General features: G+C 46.8%; 1 protein-coding gene across 1 annotated transcript in view; it reads left to right on the top strand.

The window, feature by feature from the left end:
* mboat2a (membrane bound O-acyltransferase domain containing 2a) overlaps positions 1–16,685 on the top strand; it is a 55,252-nt gene that overhangs the window by 18,186 nt on the left and 20,381 nt on the right. Inside the window, exons 2-3 of the mRNA XM_042073176.1 lie at positions 9,056–9,201; positions 13,541–13,618. Of these exons, the coding sequence (XP_041929110.1) occupies positions 9,056–9,201; positions 13,541–13,618 (224 nt within the window). The remainder of the gene's footprint in view (positions 1–9,055; positions 9,202–13,540; positions 13,619–16,685) is intronic.

Raw genomic sequence — 16,685 nt, 5'->3', positions numbered from 1 at the left:
GAGAGGCACATGGCTTGAGATGGCAGGGTACACTGCACATCTAAGGGAAACTCCTATGTCCCAAGACATTGGTGATCAAGCCAGTTTGGGAGGGTGTGGAACATCTGTATCTGCCAAACAGGTTTTGTGGCCAAGAGCTCCACCATATCATTGAGTTTTCCTGCATGACCGCTCCCACAGATAGTCAAGCACCTGCCTGCACAAATGGATTAGGCTGCATGTGCAATGGTCTGGTGGTCCAATGAATCTGTGCTGATTGAAACAGGTTTGCTGTGTGTGTGTGTGTGTGTGTGTGTGTGTGTGTGTGTGTGTGTGTGGCTCAGAAGAACTGTGCCAGCTGACTTTGAAATGGAATTGTGGGGGGCAGAGTTACAGTTGGGTGTTTGATGAGTGAGGCGGTGTCACTTTGCATTCGGAGAGATGGATGATTCCACTGCCGAAGATTACAGCTGGAGGCAGGGCTCAGAATGGAACTTACGTCATACACACACATGCATGCACACACGCGCACACACACACACACACACACACACATATACACACATACACATACTCACTCACAAGCAAGCAATCATTATCACTTATTCACTTCATGAATGTTTGCTAGGAGCCCTGCCAGACACAAGGCCACACATATACACACAAGCACTGCGCAGCTTAATTTGATTGGGGCTCAATGAATGAGTAGGTGTGTGTGTGAGGGAGAGAGTGTGACTTGTTTGCCTTTTTCACTGTCACTTGGCAGCAGTGAGAGCTGGTAGATGACATAACCCAGTTGAGGGGACTGCTGTAGCTTTGCATGCATTGCATGAGTGTGTGTGGAGGGGGATTTTTTTTTTTTCTCGCGCTGCTTCTGTGTTCCACTGATTGACAAGCAGAGCGTTGTGTTTGGGTCGGGGGGGAAATCCAACGAGTGCTATTTATAGCCACGCGGGCAGCACCGCAACGCTCTGCAGCAGCCTGCCATGTTTCCTGTGCCCGCGCTGCCGGCTCTGCCTGTACGCCTCTCTCTAGACACACACACACACACACACACACACACACACACACACACACACACAGCTGAGGGGAGCAGAGGGGCTTTAGGTTCACTGTGTGCCCAGGCAGAGAAGGCTGGTTGCTGGCTGATTACAGACTGTGCGTCTGGCCCACCCAGAGTGGTCACACTCTCTCTCACACTCTCTCACTCACTCACTCTCACTCACACACACACACACACACACACACACACACACACACACACACACACACACACACACACACACACACACTGTAAAGCTAAAAACGCAGCTGGCCCAATACATGTTAAATAGTTTCCAGTGCTTCTATGAAGTGGCCAACAAACTTGATCTTCGAACTTGCTGGGTGGCTCAGAGGAGTGAAATTGCTACGAGCTGAGCACAGCAACAACACGGTGACTTCAGATGTCAGGCTCATTAGTGTGTGTGTGTGAGAGAGCGCGAGCGCCGTTAGAGATTAACTCCAAGCGGTAGTGAGCTGCAGAGCCCGGTGTTAGGCTCTTTCTCTGAGGCGCCGGATGAATGCTAAGCAGGCAGGAAGCAGCCGCTCTCAGCCTGTCAGCAACCTTCGGGCTGCGTGCGTCTGAAGGTTCGGCCTGGACTGCTGCATCATGCTGCTCCACGGACATGCTGTCCTCGGCCACAGGGCTCTCCAGCTCCATCTCCCCTCGGCCTGTCAAACCCTCACCGGTGCCACTGCGTTGCCCGTTCACGTCTCGCCCTTCATCTTGGACCCTCCTCTTCTGTCTGTGTTTCTGTTCTTCAGATATCTATGTGCTCTGTTGTTCTGTGTCCATTACGGCCTCCTCTCTCTGACCCTTCAGATGTTCTGCTCCCTGTCCATCTCTCCCGCTCACCATGACTTTGTCTCTCACACTTTCATCATTTATCCCTCCCACACACTTTCCACCCCCCCCCCCTTCTGTCTATCGCTCTACAGTGTCTGTTTATCTTTCCTTTGTCCCTTCCTTGCTATCTTCATTTGCCCTATCTGCCCATTAGCAGCAGATCAGAACCAGATGGCTTTAGGATGGAAGGCAGTCTGGAACATTCGCTTGCGCTCTCTCTCACTCACTCACTCTCTCTCTCTCTCTCTCTCTCTCTCTCTCTCTCTCTCTCTCTCTCTCTCTCTCTCTCTCTTTTTCACAAACTTGTTTGTTTGACATTGTCATTTTGCACACATGTAATATGTGATTTAGCAGCCAGTGTGTTATGAGATGGAGTCTGATCTATGGCCAGTGTTGGCCATTTCAGTGCTCATGACCTCTTGGTGTCCATCTCTTGGATGTACCTGTAATATTGATGTTTTTGAACAGCCAGACCTTTGGAAACCCTTTTGTAGAATGTCCCTTAGTTTATTAACCATGAGCGAAATGCTTAGGTGCTCAGTTTTTTGCACAAATTAATTTCCCTTCAGATACTCTTTTATGCCCCGTGTCTTGAGTTTAAAGATCTTAAATAAACTGCTTAATGAGCGAGGATCTCTGTTCTGAGCTCGACTTGGCCTTTTAAATCTACTGGAATGTGAAATTGACTGATCCGATTATTGCATTGTTCATGCCGCATCTGATACAAGCGTGACATATTCCGGGTGTTGGAGAAAGAGACACATTGTTTGTGCTTGTCAGGAGGAAATTGATGAGGATGCTAACATCCAGACTGAGGCAGGCGGTGAACAGACTGAGAGAGCCGCAGATGAGTCTAGTGGCGTAGCCGAGGAGACGCGCTAATGTCTGTGAATAAAGTGCAACAACGTGTGAAGGTGAAACTCATAACAGTTAGTCTGATGGCAATGGCCATTCCTGGCTCAGGCTGGTACTTCAGTAGGTAGGGTGACAGTGCAAGCACTCTAATGGATGGAGGAGTAAACCTTTCCTAGCTTTTTAGAAGGAACTGTTTTACATGCCACTTTTGAAGTCTCTTTTTTGAAGTCTCTTACCATCCCATTTCCTCCACTTGTTATTTGTATTCATGTTCTCTGTTTCAATCCACCTCTCTCTATCTATCTCTATCTATCTATCTTTCTTTCTTTCTCTCTTTCTCTCTCTCTCTCTTTCTCTTTCTCTTTCTCTTTCTCTCTCTCTCTCTCTCTCTCTCTCTCTCTCTCATCTGTTGTTTTTGCCCTTTTCTTCCCTCCCCTCTATTTCACACTCCCACGCTAACACGCTAACACTCCCCATACCTGTGGGGGGATGATGATGTTCGGAAATAGGAAATAATTATGTGATTTAAGCAGCTTCCCTGCCGCCCATTGTCACCCACTGATTTTAAAACAGAATGCATCATGGGAAGGGCTTACCAACAACGGTCAAAAATAGTCCTCTCAGCTTGGCACTCCTCCTGGTGTGTGTGTGTGTGTGTGTGTATTTGAGGTATTTTGGGAGTGGGTGGTCAGCCTTGCCCAAAATATGGCTGCCCGACCATGACATGGCGTTTTTTTTAATGATGACTGATGTTTCCTGGTGCAGAGGATGGCCTAAAGAGGTTTCCTGTTTCCTGTGCCCTCTGTGGTGAAGGTGTGGCGCCTCTGTGTAGCCGTCTGCTCTGCTCTGCTCTCATGGTCCCTGGGGGCTGGAGTTCAACCCAGTTCAGCGTCTGGGCAGGAGGAACAAGCCTCCGTCATTTCTGTCCTAACCCAGACCAGCTGTGCTGTTCGAAGCGTCTCAGTTTGGCCTCGCTGCTCCAAATAAAGAGGGAAATAGATAATGGAGTGGAGCGGGAAGAAGGTAAAAGACTAAAGTAATTGTGGTGAATAATTACTTAATGTTAACTTAGACTGGCAAACTTCAGGAACACTCAGGAATCAGGTTTATTCTGTTACAAGCAGAGAGGGTAAAAATGGTCTATGGTCTATGTAGGCCATGGCCTCTGGATCAACCTCTCTCTCTCTTCTTCAGTTCTCCATGTTCTTCTTACAGTGCAAGTTAGTCACTTTTGTATGGGTTAAACAAAGAAAGAATTGGCGGCAAAACAATCCCACATGGTTGGTTCTCCAGATGGCATCAGACACATCTACTCACACCTACTTCACACCTATCTGAATAGCATGAAACCCTAAAATAATTACTATCACATTTACAGCAGATTGGTAGCCTGACGAGCCAGTCCCACATTAAAATGTAGGGTCTGGGTACTCACCGTTTGCAGTGCTCAGTCCGAGGGGCGGGATAATCGGTTGTCTTTCAAATTCCCTCTGCACACAATAGGACAGCGCTGAGTCCCATGCGTTTTCCCACCAGCGGAGCTAGTTGGCTAGTTCAAACTTTTGCCAACTTAAAACAAGCTTAACTTGTGTCACACTGTTGGCCAACAGCAACATCCATCTTCTTTGTTTTCAAGTAGCAGGGAATTTAAGCCAAACCGTTGCAACTCTGCCATCAATCATTATGTTAAGCCCGCCTAACGACTCTATACACGATTTGATTGGCCTGATAGAAGTTTAATTTTTCGAGCTCACAAGCCAACGGAGAGTTGCTAGACTAGCCCTGGAAGCAAATGTAATTTGCTGCCGCTAGGGTGCGTCTAGATTTCTAAGCTAGCAGATTGGTAGTCAACTACCAGTGCTTTTACTACTGAGAGAAAAAAAAGCTGGCAAATAAATTTGTAGTTACTTCAATCCTGTTGTTTGTGTATAGCCTACTTCTCTGTTGTTCTATCATGGTAGGTTCTGTTTCTGTTCTTTTGGGCGAGATGCATGCTTGATAAGCTTGCAAACAATAGTGCGTATTGCTGATAGTAGAGTTTGTACAGCTTAAAGCATGAAATTACATCTGCGTTTGTCTGCAGGCTTTAGAACATGTACGTGCATGAGCACACACACACACACACATGCACACAGACTGTGTGGCGCATTATCTACCCATAACTTATCTCGAATTAAGTGATGTGATACCTACTGCATACATTATGTAACATCGGAAGGTTTTATAAGGTAGACAGTTTCCGGTTGTTGGGAACCCTGTACTACCAAAAGGTTCTTTGAGTCTATATTAAGCCTCTGCTTGATGTCTTGGTGTAACCTGGTGAATGACTGGAGGTTGTTAAGCCCATGTAGCTTGACTAGTTGGGACATTGTGCTAACAAAACTGACGACCTGGTCTCATTCTTCAAGTGTCACTTTGGATTAAAGCAGCTCTCTGATGAAGGCAGCAGCCAAATTAGTGCATCAAGCAACAGAGGCCTTCAAAACGTATTTTTAATAGCCTCTTCAGACATTGAGGCCAGTGGAAAAAAAATGCTTTTGAAAACTAGCTTCTGTTCCAACGGATGCAGAGAGAATGTACAGATATGGTGGTATTTATAGAAGAGGCTGGGCCTGTATACATGATGGTGACATACATGAACTGAAAGCTGAGATCCTGAGAATGTGTCGCTTGTTCTCGGTGGGAGTTGAGTATGGCTGAATGGCCAATTAAAGTGGATGTTTTAAGGGTTTTGGAGCCTGGCAGGACAACTGGCAGGACAACTGGTCCTAGTTCTGTTTGGGCCATCAGTGCCATCCATTCTCAGACAGGTGACACACACACACACACAGACACACACACAACATACTTTCTCTCTCAACCCCCTCCCTTCCACTCCTCCTCTCTTTCATATTCACATACACTTACAAACACTTCCTCACCAGCAAACAACCCAACCAATAACATGCACATTCAATCTCTTGCTCACTCACACACACACACACACACACACACACACACACACACACACACACACACACTCACACACACTCCCCCTGTTAAGTCATTGGGCTGTTTCAGGCTCAGACTTGGGCGGTGCGCAGTAGGCTGCCGGCTCCATTCACATGGCTGCGGGCGCACCCAGGGCCACCTGCTCTGAGAGCACACACACACACGAGCAGCGGGGAAGCACCGCACCGCATGGGGCTCTATGTTGGGCTACCTGAGTCACCGCACAGCCAAGACGCCGCTGCCTTCAACACTCGCCTGTTTGTTTGTTCGCAGGTTCGGTCAAGCAATTGGCCTTTTTTTCCCCCGAGTGGAGTCGTCTCGTTATTGCCTCGTGTTTGCTTTTGGCTCTTCTCATAACATGCCTGATCACACTCTTGTGCTGATCCCCTTTCCCTCCTTCCGCTCCTCTCTCTCTGTCTCTCTGTCTCTTTCTCGCAGAGTCGGTTCTCATTCTTAGTGTTCTGTTCCCATTGCTTCTGTTTGTCGTCCTTTCTCTTTCTTTCACACTTCCTTTGGTGTAACTTTTCCGTTATCTCCCTCACTCACACCCCTTGGTCTTTTCAAATGACCTGAGTAATCCAGGGGGGTTGTGTAGTGTATGCCCTCCTGCAATCTGAAAGCATTTCTCAGCAATACAGGGTTACCATAGACATGTGTACTTGACCCCTACTGCTGAAAAGGTCAAGAACTTCTCAGACAGAAATCCAGTTTGATGAAATGGACTTGGAAATGGAATGCTAGTCCAGTACCTCTGACTCTCAGGAGAGCGCAGGCATACCAGGACCCCTCAATCATACCGGACTGCATTTTATAATGGCCATAAATGCTACAAATGTGTGTGGTGCAACATGTGGCCATCATGCCACAGTGGTCATTGACCTCCTTTATGAGGATTGGCTTACTTAGAGCTAATTGCAGTGGCGCTCATGTGTCCAGTGGATTCACCCACTCCAGTACTAGCGTGTCACAATAGTGAGCGTAGGCCCGAGAGACAGAAGGCCCAGTGACTTGGCCATTGTTGAACTCCTCACTCCTCGCACTGTGCACACACACACACACACACACGCAAACACACGCACAAACACAAGCACGCACGCGCACACACAATGTGGCTCTGTTTACCACACAAACTGTCACTAATGCAGTCCGTGGCCACGCTTCTGGCTCTCGCAGCGCCATAAAAGCTCAGGGCCTCTCGGGCAGTGGCATCTGTTCATCAGCTGAAGAAGGCCAGACCTCCCCGGCGCACCAACACACGCTCCCGAGTCCGAGTACACAACGTTCTGGGATCCAAGACGAGACTCTCTAAAAGGAGCGGTTGGTGCGTGTGCACAACATGGAGGACCCTGCTTGCTTCATGTTTATTCATATCCACACTTGGCTATTGTGTTGGGGATTGTATTGATTGCTGCAGGGCCCTCTAATTCCTGCATGCTCTTCATCACTCAAGGCTGGATGCTGGAGACTCTGTGGCCGACTGATGGCGGGGTCTGGCTGGCTGGGAGATGGCAGGTGGTTGGGGGAGTCGGGGGATGGAGACGGGGGGGGGGGGGGGGGGGGGGGAAGGGGAAATGGAGGGTGAAATGACTCTGTCTGCAGCCCTGGATGGTGTGGGAGTGTCCTGGAGGTTGATGAATAACAGATGCACGGGGGGAGGGTGGGGGTGTTGCACAAAGTTTACCATCTGACCTTCCTTGGTGTAAATGATGTCCTCCTTCATGAAGTGAGTTAGTCATGTTAGAGATTGAGTGAATGAGAGACTGGGTATTTAAATGAGTGAATGGATGAGAGTCAGTGGCTGCTTTTTCATTTAGTTAAGAGTCAGGTGGCGCCTGTATGAAGTCATTGAATAATAACCTGAGTGACTGTTTTTCTTTATTTGGTTATCATCTTCATGTCTGACTGATCATGAATGGAGTCACCGCCACAACACTGTTGAGCTCCTCTCTACATCTGCTGTTCCTTTCCATGGTCATTGTTAAGCACACTGCCCCTTGATTACGCGCTTGCTGATAACACTTAGCAGGAGTGGCTGAAAACGACTCGTCCTGTGGCTGTAACATGGCAACCGCTCGTTGACCGGAGGTGCATCATGTTTGCAGTAGGTGTGTGCGCACTGTGCAGAGTTGAAACGCTAGGAACACACCAAGCGCCAGACAGCAGAACTATCGCTAACAGCCTCATCACTCACCAACGGCTAAACACACTCTTGCTGATATTACTCAACCCCTAGTCACTCAGCCAGTATCCACGCCCCTGACAATCTGCATAATGACACAAAAGCCTCTTTGCGCCCACCTCTAAGCTGCACATTAGGTAATGGAAAGGAGCATCTCCCGGCCGCAGAGTTAAGCATGCTGGCCTTTATCTACCAGCACATTGTTACCCCCCTACGGCTTAGTGGAAATAAGTATGGCCATGGGGCTGGGTGGGTAGATGAACCTGATTTTTTTTGTTTTCCGTTTGTTCAAATGGAGTCTCATACCATAGGAGGCACCATATCAATTAGGTCATCGGTGGTGGCTAGACGGTCTCTGTTGTTGGCATGGCGTTGACCTGCTATTTTGTATCATTTCTCTTTATCGTGGTGGATTAGTCCACTTGGCACAGATTTGAGGCCAGTTTTGAATCCATATTCAGGTACTGTTGTTGGTAGGGCACCTCCAGTTGCTCAAGACATCAGTGCATTACGTATCTATACACCCATTTTTTATATGTCTGTGTTTTGTTGACCAAAGATAAAGTAAAAAGCTTCAGGGTTTGGAGGAAGTGGATGAAAGAGGAGGAAGGTGGGTGTGCTGTCTGGCCAGCCCTGCTAAAGGCGCGGCCTAGCACTGTGGCATGAGTAACACACTAACCTTGTGGGCTGGAGAAAAGTGTGTTGGCATTCTGAGCCGTGTGTACTCTTGGGGAGGCACAAAGGACCGAAGCATGTGAAAATATCAGGGAGTTCTCATCAATCACCGATAGCTGCTGTGCTCTGTCAATTTTTTCCCTTGCGGTAAAAGTGTTTGTGGGTAGATTGTTTTTTTTTTTTCTGGTGTAAGTGCCTTTTGTGTGTGTCAAGTGCAATGTGTGAGTTAAGCAATCAGTGGTAACAGGCTAAACCCCTGCGTGTCTGAACATGGCCTTTATCACAATACCACCAATCCCACAGAGTTTTCCCTGTAGTCCTTAGGGATTCATAACATGACTCAAACATGGATCACGGTCAGACCTTAAACCCTCTCAACCAAATAACTACTCCTTTCTAATCGCAAAGGGAAATGATTACTTGGCTAGCATTCTGCCAGTTCTGTGGCACCAGACCTAATGATGTGTGTCTCTCTGCTCTCCTCCCAGGTAAACTTTGTAGTCTGCCAGCTCTTTGCCCTGCTGATGGCCTTTTGGTTCCGGCTCTACCTGCACCCCAGTAAGACCAGCCCGTTTGTCCGCCATGTGGTGGCCACCCTCCTGGGCTTCTACCTTGCCCTCTTCTGCTTTGGCTGGTAAGTAGGCACTTCATCGAGACACCCCTACGGGTCGATATAGAGGGTAATTGATATCCTATTAAATGGCTGATCTCGGTGCAGGCGGGCCACTGTACCTTGGCAGCCGGCCATCCACCTCAAAGGCATGTTCAAAGGATGTGTGAAACATTAGACGCACAGCAGTATGAGCTGGTTTCGCGTCATCAGCACTCTGAATTGAGATGGCGTATGACTGTGTGCTGAGTGTGTTTCACTAATTCACGGATTGGGATAAATGCAGAGATCAAATTTCCCTCACGGGATCAAAAGAGCATACATACATACATACATACATACACTACATACATACACTACATACCATACATACATACATACATACATACATACATACATACATACATACATACATACATACATACATACATACATACATACATACATACATACATACATACATACATACCACACATACACACGCACACACACACACACACACATACTGTAGATATACAGAGTGTGTCTTTATGAGGTTGAAACCAGAAACTTGGCTGTGTATCCACTGAGGCTACAGAGTGCAAACACCAGATCAATTTGAGATGACTCCTGTGATTTACATCTATTGTAGAATCTATACACTGATCATGGAAGTGATTATCTTGTGATTTATACATTAACTATGCATTTGAACAGCCTCTCAATCACCAGAATGTAGTGTTAGAAACCTTGCATGTATGAACCTTCATGTTATATTTACCCTTAATATCCCAGTAGTGGATATTTAGGGGAAAAATAGGAAGGGGTCAGGAGTTCACACATCATTGGATACTGTATGAGAAATGGCAGAACCACTCAGCACAGGTAATTCAGGCAGTCTCCCCCAAGGCTGTTGGTCATTGCAGTGGCGGCATAGCACAGTCCACAGTGACCCACATTCTCTCCTCTCCTCTCGCCTCGCCTCGCTCGTCTCCTGAGCTCTCGCGCTCTGCGAGCAGCAGTGTGAGTGTGAGTGTGTGTGAGCAGGGGGGATGCGGGAGCGCGAGAGCTGAACAGCTTTAGGGATGATGGACGCTGATTGCCACCATCCAGACCGCCCGAGCTCCTGTGGCTCTGGCGAACCTGGCAAGCGCATCCATCACGCCGCTGACATCCTCTCCACACCTCTCCTGTTTTACAGAAACACAATTCCCATCTGTTGTGCTTTGTATATCTCTGCCCTACTTGTAGCTGAGTCTGTTGCCTTTTTCCATTTTGTGATTTATTAGTGAGATATAATCTTGAAATATGACCGCGTCATAAATTTACTCTGGTAAATAAACACCTTGAGTGTACAACAATTTTGTTCTTAAACTGAACCTAAGACACATGGTTTGTGAAAAGGATTGTGGCCTGCTTTTTGAATTCACAAATGCCCAGGCAGAGCAAGTAGCTTCCTGATGATATTGTCCCAGTACCCATCCAGCCTGTGCAGTGCCCCAGGTAGCAGCGGCGTCTGCCTGTAATAAGGCCCCGCTCAGCCCACGGCCAAGACCCAGGAGGGGGATCCACTGGGAGCCAGTCAGCTGACTGGCTCACACTAGCAGAGCTGTGTGCTGAGTTGCCTGGCAATAGGGAAACAAGGATTGACCTTGTTTCGGCACCCAAAGTGAGTGCAGATTCTCAAGGCATGCTGAACCTGGATATGCGTCATTCTCATGTCTGGATTCTGGATTCTCATCATCTTGCAACAGTTTAGAGTCACAGTCTGGTTATTTGTTTGAAGTTTGTCGTGAGGCGTTTTCACACTGAAGAGACTTTTTGTAGTTCCCATAACGTTTGCAGATTTGCACTGTATGGAACTGGGGGCGATTGCAGTTCCTATAACTGCAGTTTATTTGAACTCCTGGTAGGGTCTTGTCCCTGAACATAGGAATGCACATTGCGAGGTAGCATTAATATGCATTTTTGAATTGGTGTTTTTTTTTTCTTCACGCGGTGCTGGGTCAGAAGACTTTTGTAAGTTGGTCATAAAGCACATGGATCTCGAGGGTGTGAGGTGAGTCAGTCTGGAGGAGAAAATGATCTAGTGGTCATGTTCTGCTGAATCAGCAGCAGTAAGACTGTGCTGTTGCAGAACAGAGATTTCTTTCATTTTTATCTTGTTCAAAGCAGACTGTGGTCATGGCGGGGGGGGGGGGTTCTAGATTTGTCATGTGGAGGAACACATCAAGAGAGGAAATGAGACTCTTGAACTTGGAGACAGTTCTCTTTTTATTAGGGGAGAGTTTGTAACATACTGACTTTGTTAGTGGTTGAAGTGGACATTCTTGGCGACATTGGGGCCACTGGTCCCACTGTAGGATGAGCGTGATTGGGTGGCGTTCCCCTGTTAGCTCAGTGAACAGGCACCCGGTCCATTTGAGGCCCAGGACAAAAGGGCCATGGTTTGAATGAGTGCATGATGCACGGTCAATTAAGCCACAGAGCTACGGAAGTGTGCTATGGGCAGAGGGGATTAAAACTGCCCGGCTCTGATGGATATGAAACCTAAGCATGGCACATTACTCACACTGCAGCCATCCTCCATATGAGGAATTAACTATACAAATGGTGGTGTATTTTTAGGATGGCTATGTGTCTCGGCCTCTTTGCTGCTTGCAATCCCCTCTGGGTCTTGAGCCTTTGACGTGTAAGGTCTGGCAGTGGAACATCCTGTTATGCTTCCCTTTCCTTTGTCCTCCTTTCTGACTCCGGTCACCTGGCTATTGTTTTCGTTGGTCAAAGAAACATGTGGGAATCATTTATTTTCCACCATTGGTAAGGATTCAACTATGGAATGCCCTCCATCCTGTATGATGTCCCTGGATATCACCTTTTCCCTCTTCGACAGAAGACCCCTCCAGAAGATTGGTCTTGCTGTTAGATTTTACTGTTGGTGTTTTTAAAGCAGTAGTTTTGGTCTATAACTAGCAAGCTAGGCTAATTGCCTTAAAACATACAGAAACTTTGTGAACACCAATAACCGCACACTGGCAATGGCAGCTTGCTAGAATGCTGCTGGTGTCTTTGTGCGATTTAGTCTGCATTATTGTGTTGGGAAAGCTTTTCTTACATTTTCATCGGGTTTCCAACCCTGACCACTAAACTACATATTGCACAGCCCAAGTGGATAGTGGGAATATTAGGTGTGTTTATCCGTCCTTCACATGACCATACCATCAAAATGAATTTGAAGATGATGCCAAAAAGGGATTTCCTATTAAAACATACTTCAAAAAATGATAATTTCTACATACTGGTGCTTAAAGCTCATACATAGATAAACCCATTCATTTCTCTGTAGATGACCTTCAAATAAGCACAAGATAAATCAAACTAGAATAGGACGCTGCCCTCGCACTCTTCGTTTCCCGACCTAAAGATGAATGAGACGGCGAAATTTAGAACATCGCCCAGTGGTGCCACTGGCCACTGGGGTCCCATTTTTTAGTGTGACGAGTCCGTTGTTTTGTCATCTTTTAGATTTCGGCCTGTCCTGCTGTTCTGCTTGCTGCTGGCGTTGCCGTGTTGCCCTTCACCCCACTGCTGTCTGTTGTAATATCAGTAGATTTTAAAGGTCAGCCTCTGTTTGTTGTGCCTGATCTCCGATAGAGAGGAGAGACTCAGAACCACAGGGGCCAGTGGACAGGACCGAGATAAAGTCTGGATAATAAACCAGTATGATCCGGATATGGACGTGGCTGGCATTTCCTGACCAGGTTTTTATGACTTAATGGGCAATTATTATGTAACAGCGTGATACATTAATTTGAACAGTGCCCTGCTCTATTCGCATTCTTTTGGGTCAGGCAAGACCAGTATGGTGCTGGTGAGAGGTGTGGTTGGAGAGGTGGCATAGCTGACTGTGTTGTCTTTAGTGGGGAGCTCCTTAATGTCAGGAAACAGGCAGGCTCACAGTGATCACGTCATCATACAGTTTAGATTGAGATCACAATGGGATGACACATGTGATGATAATGTGATGTACATCATGGCCATTTTAAGATGTCAGACATCAGCGGACTGATGGAGAAATCGCAGAACCGCGATTGATAAAGAAAACCAAAGTTCCCCTGATCAGGAAATACTTGCAAATTTGGTGTCACCATGTGGGTGGGCCCTATGACCATGTGGGTATGCCCTAGGGATCAATAAAGTATCCATCTATCCATCTATCTATCTATCTATCCATCTATCCATCTATGACCCCAAAGTCTGACATGACTGGGCCTACGGTAAAAGAAGTGTGAAAAAGGCTGATCTATAATATGCTAATTGACATATCAGGCCTTGTTATTTTGCATAGTGGCCCACATTCATCCCATCTGTTTTTCTTTTGCAGGTATGCCTTACACTTCCTGGTCCAGAGTGGCGTCACATATGGAATCATGATCTTCGCTGGTCTGGAGCACATGCACAAGTGAGTGTCCGGAGTTCAGTATTTTTCCGTAGGGGAGTCTGGAAGGTCTAATCAAAGCATCAAAGGTTAATGGTGCACAAAATCACTAGCCCTATGCATAAGCTTGTTCCACCTATTGGCTATCAACTTCTTAAACCTGATTGCTTGGCAGATAAGAGACTCATCACATGACTGTCTTTTTCCATGTAGCCTATCAGCCTATCCTGATATTACTGTTTTAGAGATTCTGTACACCAGCAAATTAGAGTTGTCTCCCCCTCACAAATTATGTTCTGATTCATCTACTTTATTGGTTCTGTTGGGTCAATGTCCTATTGCCCTCATACAGAAGTGTCGTGAGGTTGGCTCATTGTCTTGTGGTGTGACAAGTCCGTTGCTCTTTCCCCCCCTCCTCCTCTGAGGCAGTGCTGATGCTCATGACAGCTGAAGGGTTGGCCACTGCTGGCCCACATCAGCGATGATTACTCTCCATGTTGATTAGACACGCTGGCCCACAGCCCGTGTCAGCTGACACACACACACACACACACACACACACACACACACACACACACACACACACACACACACACAGACACACACACACACACACACACACACTGGTCTCCCCTCTCCTTCACCCCTGAGAAACTCTGTCTGTATTTGAGTTGTGTATTAGACTGTGAGCCGTAGATACTGTCCCTTGCGGGGAATTCTCTGAATATAGCTCTGCTCTGCTCACCCCCATAACTACACTTAATACAAACATGAAATTGGCCAGAGCTGAAGTCATGATGCCAATCATAACCAAATGAAAAGTTAATCTGCCACTGCCTTTTGTGTGTGTCTGTGTGTCTGTGTGTGTGTCTGTGTGTGTGTGTCTGTGTCTGTGTGTGCGCGTGACCTATGTGTTTCTCCCAGGGAAATGTAGATGCTGATGGGAGGTAGATGTGCAGGTGTTTTGACAGGTGAAGGAGGCATTACTGAGCTTAGCAGGAATTTAAATGAAAATGTTGTGGAAACACAGACCCAAATCCATTATGGCGTGTGTTTAGGGGTTTAGTGTGCCTGAGAATGTGTTCTTTTAAAATTTAGACAGGCTTACAGGTGTGTTTGTTTGGGTAGAAAACTCCTTAAAAGCCTTAAAATAGTATAATACGTCACACACTGCACACAGTTCAATTTTAATACTTGAATGCACTCTGGTACCCCAATGAAAACAAATTACAGAACAAAGTCCCAAGGGTGTTCGTTCACAGAGATGGCATTTGTTTAATAGTTCAACAAGTTTTATTGCCAGTTGCAGACAGGGTCATATCTCCGGGTTATGCCTCTTGCTAACATTGTACTGTACCTGAAAGTGCGTGCTCCCCCAGAGTTCTGGTCAGAGTCTGTGTTTCGCAAAAGTTGGTTTGAAGTGTCCCTGTCAAAGTATGACAGGGTTGCAATGCAGTGTCAAGTTTCGAGGCCATCGGCCTTTACCATTTACATAATTGTGCAATTATCATGGCAGAAACATTTGCAAGTGTTTGACCTTTAACTCAACCTCCGCTGAGTGAGCAGAGACATTCAGTGCTTCCTCTCGTCTTCCATTGAGACCTTTTGAGCAAAAAGGTCCAAAGTCTCTACCTGTGTGTGTGTGTGTGTGTGTGTGTGTGTGCGTGTGTGTGTGTGCATGCAAACTTGTGTGCACTGCCAGTGTGTTTGTGTGTGCGCATGTGTGTGGTATGGTTAGTCACACAGTCACACACACACACACACACCGAGAGTAGGCACAGGGATTGGGGACTGGGGGGGTGGTAGCTGTTGAAAGAGCAGCTGCTGCTCACTTCAGTTCCATCTGTGGGGGACGCTAGGAAGAGATGCCCCCTGCTGGAGCCCAGGTGTGCTCAATGAAACGGAGAGCCACGGCAATAATGCTAATGAAGCATCACAGGTGCTCTGCAGGCGTCTGTGTCGTCGGGTGTTTATACTAGTGATGGGCAAATTAAGCTTTGGTGAACCACTAAACCACAGCAGTGTGAAGCTAGCAACACTAATGAAAAAATCCAATATGGTTGCCACATGTAGATTTTTCAACTGAAAAGTCCTTACCCAAACCAGTATATGTAACCAAAAATATTGGTTTGCTAAGGACTTTTATGTTGAAAAATGTATGTGTGGCGGCCATCTTTTTGCTTTTCAGCTAGTGTCGCTAGGTTCACTCTGCTATGGTTCAGTGGTTCACCAAAGCTTAATTTGCCCATCACTAGTTTATACCGAATATCTGGGGTGGAGATGGCGAAGGAAAAGTAAAAGCCTTCGTTCATCCCAGTTTCAAGATTTTGTTTTGGCTTGTCACCAAGACTCTTCACAAGACTGACGTACTTGTCCAAACTCATAACCACTCACTCTTTATGGAAACATAAGCCTAATGTAATTTCAAGCATCCTGAATATCCTGAATGTCCTACCATATGTTTCATGGATTTCACAGGTTTGTTTCTTTGTTGTACTCCTTTTGGGTGTGATGCTTCCACTCCACAGGGATAAGGAAGTTGTAGACACACCCATTCCATGCCATGGGAAAGAGAGAGAGAGAGAGAGAGTGTGTGTGTGTGTGTGTAAGAAGGACAGTGTGCCTCCTCGGCTCTCAGAGGTAGTCACGCTCCTAATAGACCACGGAGCAAAGTGCAGCACCCATGAGGTAAAAGATTGCATAAAAAAGAGGTAGAGGAATAGAAGTGCAGAGAAGGTGTATGTGTGTGTGTGTGTGTGTGTGCGTGCGTGTGTGTGTGTGTGCGTGCGTAAAGAGGGTCAGGTGGGTCCTTTTTTATTAGCCGATCTGACCTGGCAGCTACCCAGAGAGCCACAGAGCTTTCACTCTGATTAAAGGCACCAGGCATGTTTTGAAGTGTCGCTATTGTGCTGTGGGGGGGGGGGGGTCTTGAAAAGCTTCACACGTAACATCTCCCTCATAAAGCCATGAAAGCAGCATGTGAGCATAATCAGGGGAGGATGTTTCTGATTAGTATCCTCCTTTTGTGACTGAAAGCCGTGAAAGGGTTAATACTTTTTCTTTTGGAGAGAAGTCTGGGCCCCATTCCAGC

The sequence above is a fragment of the Alosa sapidissima genome, chromosome 19 (assembly GCF_018492685.1).
Source record: "Alosa sapidissima isolate fAloSap1 chromosome 19, fAloSap1.pri, whole genome shotgun sequence".
NCBI lineage: Eukaryota > Metazoa > Chordata > Actinopteri > Clupeiformes > Clupeidae > Alosa > Alosa sapidissima.
The sequence above is the reverse complement of the archived record's forward strand: the minus strand, read 5'-3'. Positions and strand labels throughout refer to the sequence as shown.